This window comes from Lithobates pipiens, unplaced genomic scaffold (genome assembly GCF_037356315.1).
Source record: "Lithobates pipiens isolate NorthernLeopardFrog02 unplaced genomic scaffold, aLitPip1_a1.2 Scaffold_3, whole genome shotgun sequence".
Classification (NCBI taxonomy): Eukaryota; Metazoa; Chordata; class Amphibia; order Anura; family Ranidae; genus Lithobates; species Lithobates pipiens.
In genome coordinates this window covers 13,638,116-13,659,307 of record NW_027507790.1, presented here as the reverse complement: position 1 = coordinate 13,659,307, position 21,192 = coordinate 13,638,116, and the positions used below count along the sequence as shown (strand labels likewise).

The 21,192-nt window shown below is 42.8% G+C and overlaps 1 protein-coding gene across 1 annotated transcript in view; it reads left to right on the top strand.

The window, feature by feature from the left end:
* The window catches only part of SART3 (spliceosome associated factor 3, U4/U6 recycling protein), a 40,896-nt gene that overhangs the window by 12,666 nt on the left and 7,038 nt on the right, over positions 1-21,192 (top strand). Inside the window, exons 7-16 of the mRNA XM_077461285.1 lie at positions 1,498-1,653; positions 2,619-2,757; positions 4,371-4,478; positions 7,215-7,292; positions 8,991-9,049; positions 13,889-13,998; positions 14,578-14,690; positions 14,785-14,861; positions 14,983-15,151; positions 15,940-16,385. Of these exons, the coding sequence (XP_077317411.1) occupies positions 1,498-1,653; positions 2,619-2,757; positions 4,371-4,478; positions 7,215-7,292; positions 8,991-9,049; positions 13,889-13,998; positions 14,578-14,690; positions 14,785-14,861; positions 14,983-15,151; positions 15,940-16,385 (1,455 nt within the window). The remainder of the gene's footprint in view (positions 1-1,497; positions 1,654-2,618; positions 2,758-4,370; positions 4,479-7,214; positions 7,293-8,990; positions 9,050-13,888; positions 13,999-14,577; positions 14,691-14,784; positions 14,862-14,982; positions 15,152-15,939; positions 16,386-21,192) is intronic.

Genomic DNA, 21,192 nt, shown 5'->3' with positions numbered 1-21,192 from the left:
CTGGAAGGTCGTCATCGGGAGTGGGCCTCTTGCAATGAAGCCTGTAATGCACAGTGCTGCTCTGGAAGGTTGCCGTGAAGCCTGTAATGCACAGTGCTGCTCTGGACGGTTGCCGTGAAGCCTGTAATGCTTTCTGCACAGTGCTGCTAAGTGAAGCACGCTACGGACTTAAGTTGCTTGCTTGCTGGGAGTGGAAGCAGGCGGAGTTCCATGGAAACCTGAAATTCACAAGGGTAAAAGTCACTGCCTCATGTTTTTGTTTCATCATAGTTTTTGTCAGTGGACAAAAATGTGGTGTAAAAAGGCTGCTGACGAAAATGTTGACAAATGTTTTCACCTAAGAAATTTTACACTGGTTACACCCTGTCAGATTTTTTTTCCCACCATCTGTGCCACATTATAGAGATTTCTCTTCACTTCCTGTCTCCTAGCCAAACAGGAAGTGAGAGGAAATCCCTGGAAATTAAGGCATTTCCCAGAGGACCCCTAGATCACCAAAAATAGTGTTCCCATTGGAAGATTTCCCCTCTATCACTTTTTTGGGGACAACCCAGAAAAGTAATGGGGGATTTTCTTTTACTTTCAATGATAATGGTAAACAGGACAAATAGAGAGGGTGAATCTCCATAACGGGGGGCACAGACAGCAATAAAAATGGGTGTTCTAATCTCTCCACTCTATCCAAAGCTAAAAAAAAGTGTGTGTGTGTGTGTGTGTGTGTGTGTGTGTGTGTGTATATATATATATATATATATATATATATATATATATATATATATATATATATATATATATATATATATATAAAGAACAAAATGGTTATGGTGTTATTTTTTTATAAAAATTCATCGAGATACACTTTAAATATCTATATAAAATGAATACATGCTGTAAAAAAGCTGTTGAAGTATATATCGGTGGTTTAATTTTCTACTTTTCCCACTGTATTGTGCAGCAACTATCTAGAGTTAAAGTGGAAGGCCATGCAAAAACTAAAATTCCGGCATCTATAGCCACCAGCATTCTGACACTAACCTATTTAGCCCTGTAAAGACAAAATGAGTATACATACTTTTTTTTTAAGTCACTCTGACCCGATCCGACCGGATCCCACACTGAGCTGTCAGCCGCAGCTTTGATGTGTATGCGGGTGCAGAGGACACGGATGACAGAAGCCCCATAGTAACTCTATGGGTGAAGCCGCTTCCCATTCAATTCACAACTGTGTCCTTTGCAGAGCTTCTGCCGCTGGAGATCGGGTTAAAGGTATGCACTGTATACATTTCTCCTTTATAGGGCTAGAGAGGTTAGTGTTAGATCGGAGGTGTCTCTAGATGCAGGGATTTTAGTTTTTGCATGGACTTCCACTTTAATATATGTTTAAATATTAAAGAATACAAATTATATTTTAGACCCTTGTTAAGTACCTCAGTGACACTGTGCAAGTGCTTGTATCAGGCCATAATGGCTATAACCTTCCATCTTGTGTCCCACCAGCTGGCTGCTGAGACTCCGAAGTTAGCAGAATACCAAGCTTACATTGATTTTGAAATGAAGGAAGGAGATCCAGCTCGCATCCAGCTTATTTTCGAACGTGCCTTAGCTGAAAATTGTTTGGTTCCGGATCTTTGGGCAAGATACGCTCAGTACCTTGTGAGTATCTGGTTGAATGGGTTATAATGGGCAGCTTATGCAGACCATTGATTTTATAATTCATCATTCACACTTTAGCACATGCGTGCGCTAAACTGCATGGTGCTGCGCAATTGGGGAAAAAAAGGGCCAGGGACCTGTCTCTCCGCATTTCTCATGGGTAGTGCACCCCATTAAAATGAGTGGGCTGACCTACCTGTGACATGTAGATCCATAGATCTGAACTGAGCCCCACATCACAATCCCATCCTTACATCAGTTCCACAGTGTCCACTGCACATCGCAGTTCTCTTCCCTTCCCATCAAGACGCCCCCACATCAACACTCTCCAACATTACTGTGCTCGGCTCCCCCACATTGTGCGAAGACCCCTAATACAGTATATTCAGCCCCCTCCACTACTGTCCTCAGCTGCCTCACATCATTGTCCTTAGCCCCCCCCCATTACAGAAGGATCCTGATTTAATGTTCAGTCTAGCATCTGGGTAGATCCCAACAGTAATCAGCCTGGAGTGGCTCAGTGACGTCAGCCAACAGCAAACTTTAGCGTATTTTGGCTGATTCTGGATCACAGGAGAGCACAAGTATGGTCAAAAAAAAGCTTTGGCCACACTTCACTTTTAGGATCCTCAATGTGTAAGGTTCAGAAAGATCAAAGAGTTTTTGCTGATAATATGCATAAATATGTCTGATGCAGTCTGATGCAGTCATGTGATAGCTTAGTGCTTGGCCTTAGAGCCGGTGGGGGACAGCTGTAGCAGCCCGATGCTAAAGCAGGGGGATTAGTATTGTGTGTGTTTTATTTTGGAATTCCCACATTTCTCCCTTTTAAGTAAACTTGATTGCATTTTTAGAGGCTTGTTTATTTATCTTGTACAATGTTGGCTGTGGAATAGTTCAGTTTAGTAGGTGTAAATTTAGTTCTAGGAAAGAAAATACATTAATGTTGCTGCATCTACCTGTAGGACAGACAGCTTAAAGTGAAGGAACTGGTTCTTTCTGCTCATGACCGGTCTACCAGGAACTGTCCATGGACAGTGGGCCTTTGGAAGAGGTGTATTCTCGCCATGGAACGACATTGTGTTGATCACAGCACTATAGTTGGTAAGTACTGGTCTACTACATCCAAGTAAACCTCTTTGTAAGCTGTGCAGTGCATAAAATGTCAGTGAGCTTACAGAACTGATTTGAAAAGGACTCACATGTTCCCCTCTCCCCCTCCCCAGACATTTCAGCCCTACAGTGGGAGTTTTTCAGCAGCACTGTCAGTACTGCAATACCAGAAAGTATGAGTAGGACTAGGTGTGGCCAGGTGCTGATTTGACAAGCTACAGGCTTGTGATTTATCAATGACAACACTTTTTTCATCCCACTGTAGTGCAAGCAAGCATATCTCTGAATTCAGGATAGTGCGACGTTGTTGCCACACCTTTCACTGATTGGATGAGGTGGACATTGTGACATAACCGCCTCTCTCTCGTCTCCACCATGTCCAATCAGTCAAAAAACCTTTGTATTCATTAAAAAAATAAATTTGTTCTGTCATTGGCAACATTGCTGAATGAGTGACCTCCTGTGGTCCATGTACTGGTAGACAGCCTCTTGGCACAGGACCTGAAAGATTGTGGCAATTTCTCGTGAAGTTCAGCTTTATGGTGCTTGGGGTTCTAGACAACTTGGATTTTTTTAAGGTCCGATCCTTGACTTGAAACTTATACTGATAAAAAATTAGATTACATTTAGAAGCTGCCGTAAGTCAGATAGAACCCACCTTGTTTCCTGACTTCAGGACTTTCAGTAACGCTTTCCTCCCCTGCTTTGCTTTCTCCTGCCTGCCCCTTTCATTTCTTAAATTTTAGGTTCTTTAAATCATGGCTCAGCATCACATGTGAGTGTTATCTTGGGTAGGCTGCATGCGAATGTGGTGGTCTCTTTATGAATGCCGATTCCTACAGACTTGGACGATCTGCCTGCCTTTCATAGAGAAATGTCATTCGCATGTTGGTTAGGGCGGAGGTTAACCTATTGACCTAAAAAAAATATAACTTTTGCAGTTAGAATTCTTAATATTATTTAGTGATTTTAGTTCAGCAGCATAGGACACATCAACATTTTTGTATATGCTTGAGGGCTCTTTTGCACCTGCTTTGCTCTCCGAAGTGCAATGAGCATTTGACAGGTGTTGAGGAAGAGTTGTTTTGCCTCCTCACCGCCTGTTTTAACCCCTTTTTGACTTTTCAGAAGAAGAGGTCAGACTGGGATGTTTTTCCCTTAAGAGAAGTATGCGCATACAAAATAAAAAATAAACATTTATACTCGCCTAGGTGGATGCAGCATCGACCTAATGCTGCATCTGTCCCTTGCCGGCTCTGCGGTGAGACCTGAGCATTCAAACCCCACCGATTGCTTAGTTCTCCTCTCCACTCTGAGCAGAGAGACGGGAACTGTCAGTCAGCGGCTCTCTGCTCTGCTGCTCCAGCGCCCATATGGTCAGGATCTTTTCCAAACCTGGACCATCTGAGTGACAAATTTAGCCCTCTGTCGGCTGAAAACTGGTCACAGGAGTGCAAAATTGTACTACTGTGACCTACAGGAAAAGTGTGGTCAAAATGGCTTAGACCTTACTACTTCTTTTCGAATTGAATCTTTTGTGACTTGGGATAACTGTATCTAAAGTAGCTTCCAGCACTCTGAATTTAATTAAATTTTTTCCTCAGAAACATTTGAAAAGGCTCTTAATGCTGGTTTCATCCAGGCCACAGATTATGTGGAGATTTGGCAGTCATACTTGGACTATCTTCGAAGAAGAGTAGACTTCACAAAAGGTAACTGCTGGATCTGTCTACTACTCCTGCTTGAATGTCCTGTATTGTCTGTCTGGGACTGGTACAGTACAAAATAATGCTTGGTCTTTTCATTCATGGTTTTTGTATGGGGAACTGAGGCATGCAAACACAGGAATATTGGAACTGTCATTGCTGATTTTGTTTTTAAAGATTCAGTCCCCAAACTGTTCTGGTTATCCAAGGTTGGATATTTATTAAATCACTATTTCTGATCATTTGACTTGCATGAGAAGTTTAAAGTACTCTAGAACATGCTAGTTTAGTTTTCAGTGGTCTGCCATAGTCTGGGTTTACTCGGACGTTATTGAGATTACAGGGTCAACACAAAGCCCAAGGGCCTATGTTTCAACATTCTGCAATGTAAACTGGTAAATACATACTATGGATTCCTGACCTCTTTAGCTAAATCCCAGGAAGGTAAATAAAAATAAGAAATGCCTCAATAACACCCTTATTTCCCATGGTAACAGTGCTCACTGCACCTATTGGGGAGCAACTTTTCATCCCAGGATGCTCTCCCGATTTGGAATACGAGCACCTTATCATTCTGGAATATCTGGGAAGGCTGTTTAGGATTTCATTTTAGTCCACAGGAAGTTACAAGTATGGTGACTTTCTGTTCCGATTACCAGGTATTCTTAAAAAAGTAAACTACAGGGGAAAAAGTATTTGACCCCCCCTGCTGATTTTGTATGTTTGCCCACTGACAAAGAAATGATCAGTCTATAATTTTAATGGTAGGTTTATATTAACAGTGAGAGACAGAATAGCAACAAACACAATCCAGAAAAACACATTTCATAAGTTTTTTAATTGATTTGCATTTTAAAAGGGTGCAATAAGTATTTGATCACCCATCAGTTAGCAAGATTTCTGGCTCCCAGGTGTCTTCTATACAGGTAACGAGCTGAGATTAGGTGCACTCTCCTAAGACTGGCCATACACCTGCAGATTTTCTATAGTCAGATGGAAAGTTTAACAAATTCCTCCATCTACACTGAACTGTTTGGATGGAAGAATCTCCCACGGGCCCAAGCTTCCATATCTTGCTAGTCGGCCCCTCTGGCTCACAATACCTGAACATTCTGATTGGGTGCAAGCGTTGTTTAGGTTGAGAGCCAGCGGGGCCGACTAGCAATATAATGAAGCTTGGCTGAGTGGGAGATTCCTCTATCCACAAAGTTTAGCATACATGGAGAAATATGTTGCACTTTTTCCATCTAACCGTAGAAAATCTGCAGATAAACTATAAGTGTATGGCCAGCTTAAAGGGAGTACTCCTAATCTCAGTTTGTTACCTGTATAAAAGACACCTGTTCACAGAAGCAATCAATCAATTTTTCAATCTCTCCACCATGGTCAAGACCAAAGAGCTTTCCAAGGATGTCGGGGACAAGATTGTAGACCTACACAAGGCTATAATGGGCCACAAGACCATCGCCAAGCAGCTTGGTGAGAGGGTGACAACAGTTGGTGCGATTATTCACAAATAAAAGAAACACAAAATAACTGTCGATCTCCCTTGGTCTGGGGCTCCATGCAAGATCTTACCTCGTGGAGTTTCAATAATCATGAGAACGGAAAGGAATCCGCCCAGAATTATGAAAATCTGGTCAGTTATCTCAAGACAGCTGGGACCATAGTCACCAAGAAAACAATTGATAACGCACTACACTGTGAAGGACAGAAATCCTGCAGCGCCTGCAAGGTCCCCCTGCTCAAGAAGGCGCTTGTACAGGTCCGTCTGAAGTTTGCTAATGAACATCTGAATGATTCAGAGGAGAACTAGGTGAAAGTGTTGTGGTCAGGTGAGACCAAAATCAAGCTCTTTGGCATCAACTCAACTCGCCGTGTTTGGAGGAGGAGGAATGCTGCCTATGACCCCAAGAACACCATTCCCACTATGAAACATAGAGGTAGAAACATTATGCTTTGTGGGTGTTTTTCTGCTAATGGTACAGAACAGCTTCAAAGGGACGATGGAGGGGGCCATGTATCGTCAAATCTTAGGTGAGAACCTCCTTCCCTCAGCCAGGGCACTGAAAATGGGTCCTGGATTGGTATTCCAGCATAATGAACCAAAACACACAGCCAAGGCAACAAAGGAATGGCTTAAGAAGTGCATTAAGGTCTTGGAGTGGCCTAGCCAGTCTCTCGACTTTAATCCTATAGAAAATATGTGGAGGGAGTTGAATGTTCAAGTTACCAAACATCAGCCTCGAACCCTTAATGACTTGGACAGGATCTGCAAAGAGGAGTGGGACAAAATCCCTCCTGAGATGTGTGCAAACCTGGTGGCCAACTACAAGAAACGTCTGACTTCTGTGATTGCCAACAAGGGCTTTGCCACCAAGTACTAAGTCCTGTTTTGCGAAGGGGTCAAATACTTTATTTCGCTCATTAAAATGCAAATCAAATTATAACTTTTTTGAAATGCGTTTTTCTGGATTTTTGTTATTCTGACTCTCACTGTTTAAAACAATCCTACCATTAAAATTATAGACTGATCATTTTTCATTTTTGGCTTCACAATATTGGCACAGGAGTAAACTTATCCACAAATGTGTTCTTAAGTGATTTCAGTGAGAGCCTCACTTTAGCCAGGAAGGGTTACATGTATTACAAACTAGGATTTTCTGTTTTTTTTGATGGATCAGTCAGTATTATCATATGTAATAGTAGCATTACAGGCTTCTCGTAACTTAATTTTTCCAGATTCCAGTAAAGAGCTTGAAGAACTTAGAGCTGCATTTGCTCGTGCACTTGACTACCTGAAGCAGGAAGTTGAGGAAAGTAAGTACTTTTATATAATTATTATTATTATTATTATTATTATTTTTTTGCACACAAAAAAACCTTATATTAAATGGCTGGGGACCCTAAACTAGGACACCACTGTGTAGTAGTTTTTTTAAACACTCGTCCGATTCCTTGCCAACTTGGTCATGTCCTACACCTTGAATTTGTTTTTATGCAAAATGTGCAAGCTATGATTGTTTTCACATATGCACTTTATTATGGCTCCTTTGACACTGGGGTGGTTTTCAGGCACTACAGCACTAAAAATAGCACCTGTGTAGCACCTGAAAAAACCGACCCCTTTTACTCCAGTGTGAAAGGCAGAGGGCTTTCACACTGGAGCGGTGCGCTAGCAGGATGGTAAAAAAAAGTCCTGCTAGCCGCATCTTTGGAGCGGTGCCGCTCCTACCCATTGAAATCAATGGGGCAGCGCGGCTATACCACCGGCAAAGCGCCGCTAGAGCGGCGCTTTGAGGGCGGTTTTAACCCTTTTTCGGCCGCTAGCAGGGGTTAAAACCGCCCCGCTAGCGGCCGCAGACTGCCGTTAAAGTGACAGTAAAGCGCCGCTAAAAATAGCGGTGCTTTACAGCCAATGCCCGCACCGCCCCAGTGTGAAAGAGGCCCATGAGATTCATAAGTTATGTGTGTTTTTTTTTTTTTTTTTTTTTTGCACGTGTGTGTGTGTGTGTGTGTGTGTGTGTGTGTGTGTGTGTGTGTGTGTGTGTGTGTGTATATATACAGGATTTATATAGCGCCAACAGTTTGCAGCAATTTACAATATAAAGAGAGACAGTACAGCAACAATACAATGCAAAACAAGAGGGATAGGTGGGCCCTGCTCCTAGGAGCTTACAATCTAATGGGGAGTGGCTGGTGGAACAAAAGATATACACTATTAACCTTGAGGGATGAACTGATGGGAGAAATAAGATTTGGTTATTGGGTTTCTATGGGTAATTGTTTCCTGCTTGGAGAGATAGGTGGTTGAAGACAAGGATACTGTGAAAGTGATGAAGGAAATGGGGTAGCCAGGCAGAGAAGTCATCAAGGAAGTGTGACGCTGGTCCAGGAGGCCGATAGATCACTGCAATCCATAGAGAAATTGGAGAAAACAGACGAATAGAGTGCGTCTAAAAAGAAGAGGAGGATAGGGAGGGGTAGGAATGACTTCAAAAGTGGGGGAAGCAATTCAACTCCACCTCCTTACCGACCACTGGGTCTGGGTGAGTGAGGCCTCCACGGGAGAGGGCAGGGGGAGAGGCGGAGTCAGACACTTGATTCCAGGTTTCTGTAATTGCTAGAAGGTTAATGGAATTGAGACAAGAAGATCATGGACAGAGGTGAGCTTGTTACAGACAGCACATGTGTTCCAGAGAAGGAGGCGTTTGTAAGCAGGAAGATCGAGATTAGACTGAGTGGTTTGTGACTATTGCTGGAGGAAGGAGGGTGTTTGGATGAGACTCTTTTCCAATAGTAGGTATAGGGTGTGTTTTAGCACTGCACTCAGTTTAATTGACCTGATACTATATTGTCACTTGAATCAGTGAAAGTGAAATCAGTGTGTCCTGTTTATGTTCTTGTAATGTGGTAAAATTTTATGCAATGGGTAGCAGTAGTAAGAGCTATGCATAATTATATATGATGGAGATCTGAGTTTACAGTGCTTAAATTACATTTCTTACTCTTTCTCAGGATTTGGTGAAAGTGGAGATCCAACTTGCAGCATAATGCAAAACTGGGCCAGAGTTGAGGTAAGCATGTATCTAATTTTGTTAATCAACACCTTTTTTTTATTTTTTATTATTATCTCTACAGTTGTCCTTTTCTCGTCCCTTAGCAAAACTTGGTCACAACTAGCAGATTGAACGTAAAAAAAGCTCAAGGATCACCACATCCACACAAGCAATGTGTATGCTAGAATCTCCCCTGCTGTGCTGTTGTATTCTGACTTATTTCTCCATTCCTTCCCCATTAAAATACACAGATCAGTGCTGCAGCCATTGGCTGCAAGTGCTGATCTAATGCAGATTTTACAGCAGGACTGTTGAACAGAAGCCAGTCTTTTGGACAGACAACGGTACTCGCATACCGAAATTTGGTTTGTTCCTTCTGAACTGGCTGATTTTCAGTACGTGTGTCCTGACTTTAGAGCCATTCAGGCTCGGCTTCAAGACAACATGCTGAGCAAATCGGCCTACCCATATACAGTGGTGTGAAAAAGTGTTTGCCCCCTTCCTCATTTCCTGTTCCTTTGCATGTTTGTCACACTTAAGTGTTTCGGAACATCAAACCAATTTAAACAATAGTCAAGGACAACACAAGTAAACACAAAATGCAATTTGTAAATGAAGGTGTTTATTATTAAAGGTGAAAAAAAATCCAAACCATCATGGCCCTGTGTGAAAAAGTGATTGCCCCCCTTGTTAAAACATACTATAACTGTGGTTGTCCACACCTGAGTTCAATTTCTCTAGCCACACCCAGGCCTAATTATTGCCACACCTGTTCACAATCAAGGCATCACTTAAATAGGAGCTGCTTGACACAGTAAGGTCCACCAGAAGATGCTTAAAAGCTACACATCATGCCGAGACCCAAAGAAATTCAGGAACAATTGAGAAAGAAAGTAATTGAGATCTATCAGTCTGGAAAGGGTTATAAAGCCATTTCCAAAGCTTTGGGAATCCAGCGAACCACAGTGAGAGCCATTATCCACAAATGGCGAAGACATGGAACAGTGGTGAACCTTCCCAGGAGTGGCCGGCCGCCCAAAATTACCCCAAGAGCGCAGCGACGACTCATCCAAGAGGTCACAAAAGACCCCACAACAACGTCCAAGGAACTGCAGGCCTCACTTGCCTCAGTTAAGGTCAGCGTTCATGCCTCCACCATCAGGAAAAGACTGGGCAAAGATGGCCTGCATGGAAGAGTTCCAAGGAGAAAATCACTGCTGAGCAAAAAGAACATCAAAGCTCGTCTCAATTTCTCCACAACACATCTTGATGATCCCCAAGACTTTTGGGACAACATTCTGTGGACCGATGCCCCCTTCCTCATTTCCTGTTCCTTTGCATGTTTGTCACACTTAAGTGTTTCGGAACATCAAACCAATTTAAACAATAGTCAAGGACAACACAAGTAAACACAAAATGCAATTTGTAAATGAAGGCGTTTATTATTAAAGGTGAAAAAAAATCCAAACCATCATGGCCCTGTGTGAAAAAGTGATTGCCCCCTAAACCTAATAACTGGTTGGGCCACCCTTAGCAGCAACAACTGCAACCAAGCGTTTGCGATAACGTGCAATGAGGCTTTTACAGCGTCCTGAAGGAATTTTGGCCCACTCATCTTTGCAGAATTGTCCTAATTCAGTTACATTAGAGGGTTTTCGAGCATGAACGGCCTTTTTAAGGTCATACCACAACATCTCAATAGGATTCAGGTCAGGACTTTGGCTAGGCCACTCCAAAGTCTTCATTTTGTTTTTCTTCAGCCATTCGGTGGTGGACTTGCTGGTGTGTTTAGGATCATTGTCCTGCTGCAGAACCCAAGTTCGTTTCAGCTTGAGTACACGAACAGATGGTCGGACATTCTCCTTCAGGATCTCTTGGTAGACAGCAGAATTCATAGTTCCTTTTATCACGGCAAGTCTTCCAGGTCCTGAAGCAGCAAAACAGCCCCAGACCATCACACTACCACCACCATATTTTACTGTTGGTATAATGTTCTTTTTATGAAATGCAGTGTTCCTTCTACGCCAGATATACTTGGACACACACCTTCCAAAGAGTTCCACTTTTGTCTCATCGGTCCACAGAATGTTGTCCCAAAAGTCTTGGGGATCATCAAGATGTGTTGTGGAGAAATTGAGACGAGCTTTGATGTTCTTTTTGCTCAGCAGTGATTTTCTCCTTGGAACTCTGCCATGCAGGCCATCTTTGCCCAGTCTTTTCCTGATGGTGGAGGCATGAACGCTGACCTTAACTGAGGCAAGTGAGGCCTGCAGTTCCTTGGACGTTGTTGTGGGGTCTTTTGTGACCTCTTGGATGAGTCGTCGCTGCGCTCTTGGGGTAATTTTGGGCGGCCGGCCACTCCTGGGAAGGTTCACCACTGTTCCATGTCTTCACCATTTGTGGATAATGGCTCTCACTGTGGTTCGCTGGATTCCCAAAGCTTTGGAAATGGCTTTATAACCCTTTCCAGACTGATAGATCTCAATTACTTTCTTTCTCAATTGTTCCTGAATTTCTTTGGGTCTCGGCATGATGTGTAGCTTTTAAGGATCTTCTGGTGGACCTTACTGTGTCAAGCAGCTCCTATTTAAGTGATGCCTTGATTGTGAACAGGTGTGGCAATAATTAGGCCTGGGTGTGGCTAGAGAAATTGAACTCAGGTGTGGACAACCACAGTTATAGTATGTTTTAACAAGGGGGGCAATCACTTTTTCACACAGGGCCATGATGGTTTGGATTTTTTTTCACCTTTAATAATAAACACCTTCATTTACAAATTGCATTTTGTGTTTACTTGTGTTGTCCTTGACTATTGTTTAAATTGGTTTGATGTTCCGAAACACTTAAGTGTGACAAACATGCAAAGGAACAGGAAATGAGGAAGGGGGCAAACACTTTTTCACACCACTGTACAGTAACTTTTTTCCTGATGTTTAGCTTTAGTGTTTCTCCATCTTGTGATCACAAACCTTTTGGGATAGAAGATAAATGTATGTGAAAGTCCAACACTGTGTGTGTCATTGTGTTTTTGTCTTGTTGTCCTTTTTTTGTGTGTGTGTGTGTGTGTGTTTTATTTTTTATTTTTTTGCTTTCCAGTGTTTATATGGAATAGAGTGGATTTGTATTCAATATGGACTATAGTAAATATGAAATCTTGCATAAGAATATTTATATAGCCTTGCTTTTTTATGATTTTCTCTCGGTCTCTTTACTATTTGCTGTGTTAACCACTTCCCACCGAAAGACGTCATATGACATCTTTGACTTTCAGTGGGAATATCTAACTGATGCCTGCAGCCACAGGCATCATTCAGATATCCTTGTTTTTTTTAGCGGGCGATTCTGTGCACCATAAGAATGATCATAGCGTTGGTTCTGCTGCTTGATTGTTCTTACAGGTGACGGGAGGGGACAATTTCAATTACAGATTTTTCCTGTAGCTCAAAGGTCCTGAGCGCTGCCTGTGTGGAGACGAGCAATGCATAGGACCTTTGAGCTACAGGAAAAATCTGTAATTGAAATTGTGGATATCCCTTATAGAAAACCTTGTGACACCTTAGAAGCATTTGATTTAACTATCTAACAGATTGGGGTCCTTTTATGCGTTGATTAGAGTCTCTCCACTTTGCCCCCCGTGTCCGCCTTTAGGGGGGGCACCCTGTTTTGAGGGTGTCTCGAAATAGGTCGCTCGTTTGCTGTGGGTTGGGAGCTCCAGGGATTTATAAAAGTGACGTTCCCTGAGGAAGCGGTGTTCTTAGTACCGCGAAACCGGTCGGACTTATGCGTCATCTCTGTATCTCCGTAAAATATCCAATTGTTTAGAATTTGAACCAATTGGGTCCTGTGATTGGATTTAATAATGTGGTTCTGCTACAGCAATGTCTTTGTATTATCTTTTATATGGATCAAATTATAATAAAATGTAATCGTGTTTTAATGATTGTTTCACATTAATTTATGATACCGCAATAGTCCCTGTTCCCACTGAACCAATAGGAAACTCATCTCTCTGAGGTTTTTTCCTTTTGGTTGTTCTGAGCTATATGCCCAGTTTTTTTCCTTATATACTTATTGGGACGATGGTATCCGGTTGATTTTGGAGGCTTTTGACTAGCTATCTCCATAAAGAGGACCTGTCACAAACTATTCCTATTACAAGGGATGTTTTACATTCCTTGTAATAGGAATAAAAGTGATGATAAAAAAGAATTAAAATAAAAAAATTTAAAATGCCCCTGTCCCAGATAGCTCACGCTCAGAAGCAAACACACACATAAGTCCCGCCCACATTTGTAAATGCAGTTCAAACCACGCATGTTGGGTATCGCCGTTTTCATGGAATACATGCTTTTATAAGACAAATTCTTGAGTAAAACTGCTAAGCTTACAAATACTGTAGCAGCTGACTTTTAATATTAGGGCACTTACCTGTCCAGGGAGCCCACTATGTTGGCACCCAAGCCTATCTTTGGATCGACTCCTGGCTGCCGCCTCCATTCCTAGTAAGGGAACCCAGTAGTGAAGTCTTTTGGCTTCACTGCGAGTTTCCTACTGTGCATGCGCAAGGCGTGCTGCGCTTTCTAATTGGCCCGGGTGGGGGAAGGATGAGGGGGGGCCAAACTACCGTGAGATCGAGCCGCAGCCGGTTTTTGAAAACTGGGAAGGGGAACTGTCCAAAAAACATCCACCCCTGTATTCCCCTCCTCCCCTTTTTAAAGATGTGGCACTGGAGGGGGGAGGAAGCATGCAAGCGAGAGTTCAATTTTTGGGTGGAACTCTGCTTTAAGTTAAGACTTAGTCTTTCTGGCTTTTAAATTCTATATTTAAAACAGTTTTTCTCTCTGCTACTCTATTAAGGCTGGACACTGCAACAACATGCAAAAAGCCAGAGAGCTGTGGGATAACATCATGACCAAAGGAAATTCAAAATTCGCCAATATGTGGTTAGAGTACTACAACCTAGAAAGGTAAGCAAAGGATTAGCTTCTTGGAGATACCTGGTTTGATATTTAATGACCCACTTAAGCTCCGCCCTCAGGCCCCAATCTGTCCTACTATTGCAGTCTTCTGGGTTATGTTATGTTGAGATCCCAGGAGGCTGCAGAAGCAGGGACTTATCATTCTTGCTTATGTGAGAATGGCTGCAGGGGAAGGGAAAAAGGACCAGAAAAAAAATGGCATTTTTCTGTGCATGCAAAGATTGATGGGAGATTTTGCAGTGGCTGTGCAGTGCTGCCACTGAGGGCCATGCGATATGGATCTTTCACGAGCATAAACGGGTAAGTATATAACTGTGGGGGAGGAGGCTGTTGGGGTAGGCTTAAAGGATGGTTATTCAAAAAGGTTGTATTTTTCTTTGCATTAGGAGATGAAATTTTCATAGTAGTTGTAATTATCGGGTATCATTACTTCTATCATTTTACTACTTTTCAAAAATACTTTTTTTTTTCAAAAATGTTCTAGTTCCTGCATGTGCAAGCTTTCTCTCTTTAGTATCTAGAACACACTGCATATTGGAATTCTTTATAAACTAGCTGTTTTTACAGAGCTCATGGAGATATTCAGCACTGCAGGAAAGCCTTGCATAGGGCGGTCATGTGCACTTCAGACTACCCTGAACATGTGTGTGAGGTTCTTCTTACTCTGGAAAGAATAGAAGGTGGGTTGTGCTTCTGTGGCAAATAGCAGTAAAGATTTTATGCTCCTCGTTTATTGTCAAACATCCAAAGTTTGTTTTTCATCCACCATTGCAGGGACATTGGAGGACTGGGATACAGCTGTTCAGAAAACAGAAATGAGACTTTCACGCGTTAGTGAGCAGCGTGCAAAGGTCAGGTCGTTCTGGAAGATGTCGCTATGTTTACTTTATAATTTACTGTAGTGTACCAATGATTTTTATATATTTTTTTTCAATTTTAACTAAATGAGGTCTCCTTTCTATTACTCCACAGGCTGCCAAGAAGGAAGCAATACTAGCCAGGCAAGAAGAGGAGAAAGCAGAACATAGGAAAAAGTCACGAGCGGAGAAAAAAGCGAAGAAGGTGAAAAAGGCAAAACCAGGAGATAAACGCAAAGCAGAAGAGGAGGATGAAGAGGATGAAGAATGGGGGGAGGAGGCCGGTGAGTTTTATCCTTGTAGATCCTGGATAAGTAGCCACTTCTTGTTAAATGAATAAGCACCATCTTGTTACTGACACAATTATTACTATGCAATCAGGTTCTGCAGTCGTAATCATTTACTCTTACATTACCAAATTACAGCTCTACTAGTCGATATACAGTATATTATAATTTTCTTTCAAGGAGGATTCATATCTATTTTTTAAGTCAAAAATTATGTTGCAATCATCATGCCTGTATATAACTATGTTAACCATGGTTCAAGACATACAGATGCACTGGTTTCCCATTAACAAGCTTAACTTTTTTGCCTTTGGTTTGTGGAAAAGGGCGCTTCCGCCTGATGAATTTGTACAAATCCCCTAAAACTATCACTGCCGTTTGGCTAAGGGCATAGCCAATACAACCAAGCTATTTTTCGCTGCCCGGTAATTATCTGGGAACAGACATTAAAAGCTTCTGAGCCCCTAAATTCTGGTGTGCTCTGATTTGGCTGTTTTTTTTTTCCTATACAACCTCCGGTGCTTAACTAATGGTTTAATAAGCCTGTCCATCATAGCTGGTGGCAGAGTAAGGTTCTCAACCTGGAATCCTCTAGAATGCTAATAGGAGTTTGAGATATTCTATCTCAGCCAGCAAATAACTTGACTTTACATTAAAGATGCAGAAAGCTACACTATTTTGATTTATTGTTTGAACTGAACAATAAAAACGGGATCAACAGTATGGTGGCGAATTTCCTTGATTTAGTAAATCGTGTGGATATATTTTCCGTTTGTACTTTGCAGCAGAGAAGCCCAGCAAGAAACACAAAGGAGAAGATAAGCTGGAAGATGACGAAAACGATGAGATGGAGACTGAAATTGGACTGTTTGGCCGGAGTACCACCTCTAGGGCTCAAACTTCAGCCAAGCCCAAGCCCTCTACTACAAAGGAGCCTCCAAAGATTCTGCATGATACAAACAAGGACAATATAACTGTGTTTGTCAGCAATCTGTCCTTTAATATGTCTAATCCGGAACAGCAGCTTAAGAATGTCTTTTCTGGTTGTGGGGAGATCACTGATGTCAGAGTTATCTATAACAACAAAGGAACCTTCCGTGGATATTGTTATGTTGAGTTTACAGATGAAAAAAGTGCTCTGGATGCACTGAAAATGGATCGGCAGGAGATGAATGGAAGGCCGATGTTTGTCTCTCCCTGTGTGGACAAGAACAAGATGCCAGACTTTAAGGTTAGTATGTGATGTGTACTTGATCTGTTGAAACTTTATACATGATTCTAAGGCCACTCTACATTTAATGAGATTAAAAGGTGGATTTGGCTACATTATGGTGGATGCCAGCTTTGCCTGAAAAGTTTTGCAGGTGGGGAAGTGATTCACCACTTTGGGATAGGGCTTTACGTATTTTTAGTGTATGTTTTCTGCCCCTTATGGGCACGGTTTGTGAATATCTCTCCAGTCCTTTATTGCTGTTATATTTATCAATGAAAAATCAAGAAAAATAGGATTTTTGTACTTGCCAGGAAATCCTTTTTCGTTAGCGTTAAGAAAAATGGAAAGTATGCCCATTTTTAAAACTATAATTCTTCTCAACTCAGACCTTGCCAGTAGGTGCAAGCAGTCCAAAGGGGAGAGATGGCAAATAAGTTGAGGGAGCTTTGCTTTTTAAATTACTTATTAAAGTTATTTTACAGTAAGTACCTAGTAAAAAATCATGTTTTATTGTCTATTGAGGGGCACTGCTTGATAGGGATGTCCAAAAGCAGTCCAAACAGAGTAGTGGGTACACACAAACACCACAAGTGGACCAGCCTAGAAGATGAACAAAAACAAGGGAAAAATAAAGGCATTAAACTGCAGTTTGCAGAACCTTTTAAACGAAACTGTCATCAGGGGGCAGATGCAGCCTTACAGATCTGAGTCACAGAGGCCTGATGGGGGAAAAAAAGCCCAAGAGGTACTTGCTGCTCTAGCCAAACAGATCTTTATAAGCAAAAGAGGCACTTTATCTCACAGGAAACTAAACCTGTCAAATCCACTAAAATTGTGAAACTGGAAGAAGCAGTGACCAAAAGAAAAATCCTGACAGCCCTCAAGTAATCCAAACAATTTAAATTAATTTGGGGTATTAACTGGCGCTGGACACAAAGGTAGCACAATATCCTCATTAAGAGGAAAAGGAAAAAAAGGAGGCCCTTGATCTCAAAACAGCCTTGCCTTTTTCTAGCATTAAATAGGGCTCCTTAAAAGATAATGCTGGGGAGACCTCAGTAGCCAAAGTAGTGGCCACAAGCAGTCAACTTGTTGTATAATGTTACAGAAATGTCCGAAAGGTTCAAATGGAGAGTTTTGTAACATTGACAAAGCCGTTGTTTCTAATTTTTAGGGACTCGTTAATGACTGGAATGGTACCAATGTGGTGCCTATGTTTAAAAAGGGATCAAAGTGTTTACCAAGTAACTATAGAACTGTTAGTTTAACTTCTATAGTTGGGAAGATACTGAAAAGTTTAATAAAAGACCACATAGATTAGTTCTTGCTGGGGAAAAAAATATTTTAAAGCGGGACTGCACTGTGGAAAAAAATATTAAAAGCCAGCAGCTACAAATACTGCAGCTGCTGACTTTTAATAAATGGACACTTACCTGTCCCGGGGTCCAGCAATACCGGCAGCTGAGGCCGATCGATCGGCTGCTGCTGCCACCATTCTAGGTGAGGGAATCAAGAAGTGAAGCGAAGCGGCTTCACTTCCTGGTTCCCTACTGCACATGCGCGAGTCGCGCAGCGCAATAGGAATTGTCCGCGCTGTCTCTGGGACCCGTGTGTGTCCCAGCAGACAGCACGCAGGGACAGGAAGAGGCATAGACTCCCACGGGAGTGGGTGTAAATACCTGTCTTTGACAGGTATCTGCACCCCCCTCCCCCCTGAAAGGTGCCAGTTGTGACACCGGGGGGGAGGGTTCTGATCAGCGGAAGTTCCACTTTAGAGTGGAACCCCGCTTTAAGTAACAGACAGCATGGGTTCATGAAAGACAGAAGTTGTCTAACAAATCTGATTTATTTTTATGAAGAGGTAAGTAAAACCTTAGACAGAGGGGTGGCTGTGGACAAAACGCTTGGATTGCGTTTGACACAGTTCCCTACACATGGCTAATGTGTAAGGTAAAGTCTACAGGCTTGGAGAGATCAGTTTGTAAATGGATAGGAAACTGTCTAAATGACAGAATTCAGAGAGTAGTGGTTAAAGAGGAAGTAAACCCTTCCAAACAACTTGGACCTACAGGTAAGCCTAGATTAAGGCTTACCTGTAGGTCCAAGCAATATCTCCTAAACCTATATGGTTTAGGAGATATTTGCCCGAAAATGGGCACCGCTGTCTACGGCGCATGCGCCGTAGACAGCGGCGCACTAAATGCGGCAAATCCATGAATGGATTTGCCTAATTTGTCGACTCCCGTGCGCATGCGCGGGAGTGACGTCATCGCGGCTTCGCCGAGTGGCAGCGGTGGAGCTGCGAGACGCGACTCCCGTGCGCATGCGCGGGAGTGACGTCATCGCGGCTTCGCCGCTGTGATTCGTCGGAGCTGCGAGACGCCACCAGCAACATGGATGCGGCGGACTACAGGGATCAGCGGCGACTTCGCTGGCTCCTGTGTCAGGTAAGTGACACATAATGAGCTACTATGCGATGCATATTAGTCCATTATGCTTTACCTTTGCAGGGAAAAAAAGAGGAAGTAAACCCATCAGGGTTTACTTCCTCTTTAATGATTCTGAATGGTCTAAGGTTATCAGTGATGTAGCCCAAGGTTCAGTGTTGGGACCTTTTATTTTTTAATATCTTTTTATAAATTATGTAGGGTCTGGGATTAACCACTTACAGGAAGAAGTTATACACTTCTTGACCAGGCCGTTATTTGAGATACGGCACTGCGTCTCTTTAACTGACAATTGCATGGTCGTGCGACATACACAAACAAAATGTATGCCTTTTCTCCTCAAATAGAGCTTTTCTTTTGGTGGGATTTGATCACCTCTGCAGTTTTTATTTTTTGCACTATAAACAAGACCAACAATTTGGGGGGGGGGGCTTTTTTTTTTTTTTTTTTTACTTTTTGCTATAATATCGAAAAAAACATTTCTTCATCATTTTAGGCCAATATGTAGTCTATATATTTTTGGTAAAAAAAAATCGCAATAACGTATATTGGTTTGTGCAAAAGTTATGGCATCTAAAAAAGAGGATATATTTATGGCATTTTTATTTATTTTACTAGTACTTAATGGCTGTGATCTGTGATTTTTAGCGGGACTGCTACATTGCGGCAGACAGATCGGAAGCTTTTTTGGGACCAGTGACATTTTTACAGCGTTCGGAGCTAAAAATAGCCACTAATTACTGTCTAAATGTCACTGGCTGGGAAGGGGTTAACACTAGGGGCGATCAAGGGGTTAAATGTTCCCTAAGGAGGTGTTTCTAACTGTTGGGGGGGGGGGGGGGTGTACTGACTGGAGGAGGAGACAGATCACTGTTCCTGATCATTAGGAACAGCAGATCTCTCTCTACTCCCCTGTCAGAACGGGAATCTGTTTATATACACAGATCCCTGTTCTGGCTCTCTGTGGAGCAATTGCGGGTGGCCGTGTGCATCGGCTCCAACATCACACCGTGGGTGCGTGTGCCCCCCTATAGCTTCTTAAAGCGGCTGACGTACAATGACTGCTATTCTGGCAGCTGTGCCAACCTGCCGCATTACAACTATGGTGGCTGGTCGGCAAGTACCATATTTATCGGCATATAACACGCACTTTTTGCCCCTGAAAATAGGGGAGCAAATCACAGGTGCGTGTTATGTTCTATCTATCACAGGAGCTGGTCCAATGCAGATGGCGGAGGCGGGACTGTGTATGTGACTGCCGACTGAGAGCCGAGTAAACGGGAGAGGGCAGCTCCAGCGATTTCCTGCACTGCATTGATGAAAGATGGTGAGGCTGCAGATGGGCAATTATTCAGACAGCTGCATTGATGGGAGATGGGCTGCATATGGGCACAGATCGGGCTGCATTGAAGCTGCAGATGGGCACAGATCGGGCTGCATTGATGGGCACTGACCATTATTTTGCTTCAAAGTGCTTTATTTAAAAAGTTTTTTTCCTGAAACGTCCCTCTTAAATTGAAGGTGCGTGTTATACAAGGATAAATATGGTAGTTTAAAAGTTCACTTTCAGCCTTTGCAGATGACCCTGATTTATGCAGTGGAATAACGTTCTTACAGGATGTCTCCAATAGGGGTGCACCGAATGGGTTTTTTGGTGCCGAAACAGATACAGAAAATGAAAAATGCACTAGGCCGAAAACCGATACCGAAACAGCACCGATACCGAAAATGACTGTTTTTAAAAAATATTTTCATACAGCAGATGGTCAGAGACTGGGGAGATGGTCAGAGACTGCAGGCATGGTACAGGAGATGGTCAGAGACTGCAGGCATGGTACAGGAGATGGTCAGAGACTGCAGGCATGGTACAGGAGATGGCCAGAGACTGCAGACGTGCTACAGGAGATGGCCAGAGACTGCAGACGTGCTACAGGAGATGACCAGAGACTGCAGACGTGCTACAGGAGATGGCCAGAGACTGCAGACGTGCTACAGGAGATGGCCAGAGACTGCAGACGTGCTACAGGAGATGGCCAGAGACTGCAGACGTGCTACAGGAGATGGCCAGAGACTGCAGACGTGCTACAGGAGATGGCCAGAGACTGCAGACGTGCTACAGGAGATGGCCAGAGACTGCAGACGTGCTACAGGAGATGGCCAGAGACTGCAGACGTGCTACAGAAGATGGCCAGAGACTGCAGACGTGCTACAGGAGATGGCCAGAGACTGCAGACGTGCTACAGGAGATGGCCAGAGACTGCAGACGTGCTACAGGAGAGCAAAGCAGCCTCACCAGTTCCCCTCAGATACAGCCTGCCTGATAAAAATACATGCACAGTGTTTTCCATGTATTCCAATGGCTTTAGTTCACACCATGC